At 43.6% G+C, this 6,601-nt stretch overlaps 1 protein-coding gene across 1 annotated transcript in view; it reads right to left on the bottom strand.

Annotated features, from left to right (window-relative positions):
* Positions 1–2,185: 2,185 nt before the first annotated feature.
* Positions 2,186–6,601, bottom strand: part of LOC117875606 (solute carrier family 22 member 2-like) — a 28,561-nt gene continuing 24,145 nt past the window's right edge. Inside the window, exon 11 of the mRNA XM_034766975.1 lies at positions 2,186–3,669. Within this exon, the coding sequence (XP_034622866.1) occupies positions 3,603–3,669 (67 nt within the window). The 3' untranslated portion in view covers positions 2,186–3,602. The remainder of the gene's footprint in view (positions 3,670–6,601) is intronic.

The raw sequence follows: 6,601 nt of genomic DNA, 5'->3' as shown, positions 1-6,601 counted from the left end.
TTCCCCGTTAAGTGAACAATGAATTCAACGCCCTCTTCTTTAGTTACACTTGGAACTAGGATCCTGTTGCAGATATGCTGATTGCTTTGGTGCTTTGAGCAGAACCAGGCCAGCAGTGTGCAGAACAATGAAGTGTGTATGTCAGGGTATATAGTGGTGTTGTAGCCATGTTGGTTCCAGGATATTAGAGACACAAGGTGAGTGAGGTAATATCTTTGATTGGACCAGCTTCTGTTAGTGAGAGGGAAGCTTTCGAGCCACACAAAGCTCTGAGAGACCCAAAGAAGAGCTGTGTGTAAGCTTGAAAGCTTCTCTCTCTCACCAACAGAAGTTGGACCAATCAAAGATATTACCTCACTCACCTTGTCTTTCCATGTCCTGGTATCATAGCCAATCCATTGGCTAAAGTCAACAGGAAGACATCTTGTAATTACTGGTGTCTTCAGGATATCAGCAGTTAATGGAAATGAAGAAAGACTTTTCATAGCCCCCTATCTAGTCAAAACCACTACATAAGGACAGTGTCTGAGAGGGAGATAAAAGTCCTCATGTTTCTGGGCATAAGCAGTTTCTAATAAATGGGAGTTAAGAAGAAACTGCTTTTGTAGGCCAGTTATTCCATAACTGCTACTCCAAGGTTTCTCCCACTTCCCTTTGCAACATCTGGTGCCAGCCAATATCAGAGAGAGGCTATTGGACTAGATGGATCACCACCTGATCCAGTCTTGCAATTCCTGTCGATTATAAGTAGTTTAAAAATCAGAGTGACTATTTCATATATTGCATGCCCTTAGTTTATATACATTACAAGGTGTCTGATGTTTTTCAGCCAGGAAAAGGAATTTTAATGACCTTTTATGGATGAGAGATTCCATTTGTAGAGGGGGAGTTTAACAGTGTTTAATAATGGCTCTTCTAATTTCACTTGGTCAGACTGTTTTGCTAAATATAAGAGTTTAATAATCCCTTTAAAGCCTCTCGCCTCCAACATGTTTATAATATTTTGAAAGGAGTATGTTCAAAGGGCTGGGAGATAGGCCTGGAATGTGAGAAGGAATGGGGGTAATCAAAAGCCCTAAACTGCAGAAGAAAGTAATGTGGAGTAGGATAATATTGGAGTGAACAGTGAATGTGGGTAGAGGAAAGTGGAGATGGGCAAAGAAGAGAGCAGAATAAATGTGTGCTGCCTCATTCAGCGCTTCCAGCCTCCAGTTACAAGCCCATTTTTTGTTGTTGCTGTTCAGCTAGACTAACTGAAAACTAGATGCACGCAGGAAGCATTTGAATCTGTACTGGTACATTTCTTCATGCTGAATATTGTGAGTTGAAGCAGCCCTTCAACCATACTAGGAAGGCAATGGCTAAAATCCAGGTATCTTCTCCCCCACCCCCAATATCTGAATCCTGCACTGTTGTTATTGCCAGTCCCAGGATTTGGGGAAACTGGGTGCAAGAGCAAGAAGGAGGATGTTTGAATCTCTATAACCTCCTTCCCAGGTGCTGGCTCTGTGTGAATTCTTCTCTGGGTCTACTAGTACTGGGGGGCAGCAGAGGCCAGGCTTCTTCAGTTCCCCTCCTAAAGGAGGAGGCAGAACAATTTGTCTCCAAGTAGCAGCCGTGTTAGTCTGTATCCGCAAAAAGAACAGGAGCATCTGAAGAAGAGAGCTGTAGCCCACGAAAGATTATGCTGAAATAAATTTGTTAGTCTCTAAGGTGCCACAAGTACTCCTGTTCAATTTGTCTCTGTTGTCCTCTGGGTAACGTGGGGAATGAAGAAGTGCTAGACACCTTCCCTTGGTCTCTTCTAGAAGCAGGGAATAAGCCAATTCCAGACACATCTGGATTCCCACTCCTGACCTAACGCAAGGTGAAATCCTGGTGTAATGCAGCATGGCTGTAAGGCTGTGTGATTGCATCTGAGGGCCAGCCCCTACAAAGAGTCCAAGAACTCTACCGCTGCAGAGAGCTGATGATTATTCTGGAACTAAATGCTGGAGACATTTGTCTAGTGATGATGTATGTGGATATGAACTCACTGTGGCAGGAGAAGCGGGGTTTGATTGGCGGATGTGGCACGGATGATAGTCTTAAAACCAGTTATCTCCCATGCAGACAGGGATGCCCTGTTACAACATGGGGACTCTTCAGGTCTAGCAGCAATTATGTTACTAAGTGAACACTAGCAGCATGTATACTCCAGTCCTATGGCAGGTACCAGTGCAAACGTTAGATGGCTTCTAAAGACTCTCCTTGCCTTTATTTAAATTTTCTATTTGTTTTCTACAGGGGATGTTTTAAATTCTTTTAACATGGATGTGCTGGGCAGGGGCCTCATTTGCTCAAACTTTTTTGATGATGAAATATTTCTCTAATAGCTCTTTTCCTGAAGAACAGTAAGTTCCCGCCCATAGTGTGGGTGAAGAACAATGCTGGGTTTTTTGTTTTTTTTTTTTGGTCTGAGTCACACATCCCTTCCTTCAGGCGCAAATTGTGGCTCGGAGTTGGGAGCGATCAGAAGGGAAACACAAAGCCACAGATTAAATCACATGATCAGAACCATGTACAGAAGGAGAGCAATACTTGGCTTTACAGTATCAGGGTGTATGGGGGATCCTTCAGGCTCAGAAGCCCTACTGTCATTATTTTCCAACTAGAGGTCTTTTGTGGCCCATCTCTCTCCTAGTCCTGATCTCACAGCTCCCCTGTGGTACCTATAGCGCAGGATTATGTGCAACAGTAATATTAGGAAAGTAATGAGGCTAGATGAGCATGAACTTTCTTTAATGCAATGGGAGTGGCTTCTTGGTACCATCCACCCATTCCCATTTGGTGTCTGTCTCCTCTCCTGAACCAGATGCCTTTACATTGGTCAGTAACGACTCACCAGTTGTACTGCAGCCTGTCCTCTGCTCTGTTCTCTCCACTTCTCACTTTGGCTCGGTGTATTCCTGTTTGCCCTCCAATTTTTGTATTCTCTGCATAGTTGATCCTGGTGAGATTTCTATCCAATAAAGGCTTGAAGATACCATGCAGGACTCGGAGAGCTGTTCTATTTTTGTAATAGTTGGCCTACAAATAGCCTCTGGAAACCCTAAGGCCATGTCTACACTAGGGCGCTTACAGCAGTACTGTTGCAGCTGCACTGCTGTAAGATCACTCATGTAGCCGCTCTATGCCGATGGGAGAGAGCTTTCCCGCTGCCATAATACAGCCACCTCTATGAGCAGCAGTAGCTATGGCAGTAGGAGATTGCCCGCTGCCACTTATTCTGGTGAAATGTATGTCGCTTGGGGAAGGGCTATGTTTTTTCACACCTCTGAGCGACATACATTTTGCCAGTGTAAGTGGTAGTGTAGCCATGGTCTAAGTGTTCTGGACTGAGCTAGAGCTAGTAGCAATGATCAGTGGTCGAAGGCAGATGTGTGTCACAGATGCAACTCTGAGGCGGATAACCAGTGGTCTGTTGTCCTAAGGATGTGTAGCAAGTATTAGAGCAGAATAAAGAAATGATGACAATAGGTGGTTTATATCATATAAATGTTCTGTCCTCAGTCTATTAATGTGTCATCAAAGGCAGCCTCTGGGAGAAGCAGCTCTTTAACTTAATTAGGTGCAACTTCTGTTGTTAAAACATGCAGGTAAATCACTTCTTTTTTGCGCTTTCTTTGTCTGTGGAAACAAAACAGAAAAGGCAAGTGTAAGGAATAAGAAAAGAACAGGTGCTACCCCAAGGAACAAAAAGAATGACCAGCTAAAAAGATGTGTATCTTCTACTTTGATTAAATTAAACAGAAAAACTAGTTTGTGATTGGCAAATAAAAAAAAATGAATCTTAATTCTTTTCCAGACACAAACAGAGGAACTAACCCGCAGAAGAATCAGATTGCTCTAAGGCCCCATTGCATTCTCTATTTCATAGCAAAATACTGGTCTCTTTTATAAGGAACAACCAAGTGCTAATCATTTAAAGGACTGTAAGTTTGCACCAAGTTGTAAAGAATGTATTCAAGCTACCCAACTAGGCTAGTACATCTTTTTCCACACTCCGCTGTGACTGCTTTGGAGTACACATTGTATGCAGTTAAATATGGATTGGCGGAGAAAACTGTTATAACAATGATTTGTGATACAAGCCAACAAAATGCAGGAATGCCAACTGAGGACTGACATGCAGCACAAATGCCAGAGTTATCAACAGTGTGTTGGCCTTTACTTTCTGATTTTCCTCCATTTTGCTGGTGTTACCACTAAACTTTTGTTTAATTTAAGCAGTATTTTGTGTTTGACAGAAGAAATTCCCTAGGATGTTTTTATAAAGCATAGATTTTTATCTAGAGTTCTGTCTGAGGAAGAAATATTAGTAGAACTGAATTTTTGTTTTGTCTGTTATATGGCACAAAGTTTTAACAGGGTGATTTAACACTGGAACAAGCAGCCAAAGGATGTGGTGGATTCTCCATCTCTTGAGGTCTTCAAGACTAGATGCCTTTTCTGGAAGATCTGCTTTAGCCAAACACAAGTTACTGGGCTCAGTACAGAAGTAATTGGATGAAATTCCATGGCCTCTGATATACAGGGCCTCAGACTTGATGATCTAATGGTCCCTTCTTGTCTTAAAATTTATGAAAAATAATCATGATAAAAAGTAGCTCTAGCTACTGAGAAACTATTAACTTTGTTTTCACACTCTCTCTCTCTCTCTCTCTTAAAAGAGCATTCAGGTTGCAAACTTAACCACTCAACATTTAGGAAATGCCAGGCTTAAATTTGCTTGTGGCACCTTAATTTGGTCCCTTGTGCCTATGCATTGAGATTCTTTAATTACATGATCACATACTAATTTGTTTAGAGACATTGTTATCCTTTATGTGGACAATCACTAGAAGGTGAGGAGTCACACACGTTGCCAGAGGTTTCACAGATATTTGCTGAGAGCGAAGAAAGGGTGAGACTTGGGAATCTTGGGTTCCATTCTAGCCTCTGGAAGGCACAGACTTTTCTGCCAATTCCTCCCTCCCTCCCCATGTGATCCCTTCAGCCTCCTATGCTCTAGCCTGTTCCATGCCAGTCCAATATATTTCCCACCCTTGACTCCTTGCGCCAGTTCCATTCTCTTCACCTAGCTAATCTGAGTTTACATTCTTTAGGCTTCTCATCCAAGTTCCAGTCTGTGTGCCCAGTACATCCTAGTTTCACCTCTCCTGACCCCCTCCTGGCCCAGCCAATCCCAGTTTCCCCACCCAACTTCTAAACCAATATGCCTCTCTACCCCATACTGGCTCCAATAGTCCTCCACATATTCCCTATCCACACTGACTCCCACTCCCTATTTCCCTACTCTTGGGCTCCTTGTCTAATCTCGTGTCCTTCCCCTGATTCCTTGTCCCAGTCTCTTTGCCCAGCCAGGCCCAGGTTTCCTCTGACTCCTCAACAGGTCTCTCTCCTGACCACCTTCTCCTCAGTCCTAGTTGCCCTACCCAGCCAGTCTTCCACCTATTTCCTGGCTCTGTCCCTCTAGACTCCCCTTCCAGCCCATGTCTCCTTGCTCAGCCAGTCTCTCCTGGCAGGGTTCCTTGTCCTAATCTACAGCCCCTGCTTTTGTTCCATCTGAATCTGTTTTTGTCTGGCTTTTGTCCCCTCTGCATTTGAATCAGACACCTTCTTGAGCAGTGGGTCACTGAGAGCACAGGAAAGTCAGGTTCCTTACTCTCAGTTCAGGTGCTTGGGCCTGGCATAGCCCACAGCAACTCAGAGCTGCAAGTGCAGGGGAAGTCCTGCTCGGCCCCAGGCTGGAGCATGCCCAGTGCAAACCAAATCTTTGGGGCATTTACTTGAGCGTCTCGAGAGCATGTGCAAACTGCAGTTCTTCAGACTTATAATTTGACCAAATTTGGGTCAATTTTCCCTAGAATAGCACAAGATCTGTCCTTGACACAAAGGCCTCCACTACCAAATTCCTTGCTCCAAAGCATGGGGATGATAGAGAGGGCACAAGAATTTTTTATCATGGGCAAAATAATGTTTCCCCCTAGCTTCGTTCTTGGAAATGGCTGAATCATTTCTCCCCAAAATTCTGCCTGAGGCATGGAAAATTTCAGTCTGTACTGTTAAAATTTGACCAAGTTAAAAACAACTAAAACTAGGGTCTGGAAACTCCAATACTAGGCAGCGCTAACCGGCTCGGTTTCCCATTTCAGAGATGTGCTGATGTTGCCATTTAATCATCATGGCATATGAATAGTTTCTTGGAGGGTCAAATTCACCACTATCCCCGTGTTCTTTTTCCTTATTCTCTTCTTTCCCCAGCAGCCACAGCCGTGCCTAAACTGAAGTGTATTACACCACATTCTCAGCTGATGTCAATGGAGCTATGCCAGTTTACAGCAGCTGAGAAACTGGCCTGTAGGGTTTAAAAAGAGAGAGCGCATGCACATGTGCTGGGTGCATATCACACTATTTATTTGCTCACATTGGCTTCAGCCCTGCTTGTTCTTTGTTTAAGGGGAGCTGTCCGTGAGCATTTGAGCAACTATTTTATTTGCACAAATGCATCTAAAAAGTGGAAAACACATTGTAAACCTGCTCTACTACAGTTATGACA

Source organism: Trachemys scripta, chromosome 3, assembly GCF_013100865.1.
Source record: "Trachemys scripta elegans isolate TJP31775 chromosome 3, CAS_Tse_1.0, whole genome shotgun sequence".
NCBI lineage: Eukaryota > Metazoa > Chordata > Testudines > Emydidae > Trachemys > Trachemys scripta.
This window is presented reverse-complemented; position numbering and strand designations above follow the sequence as displayed.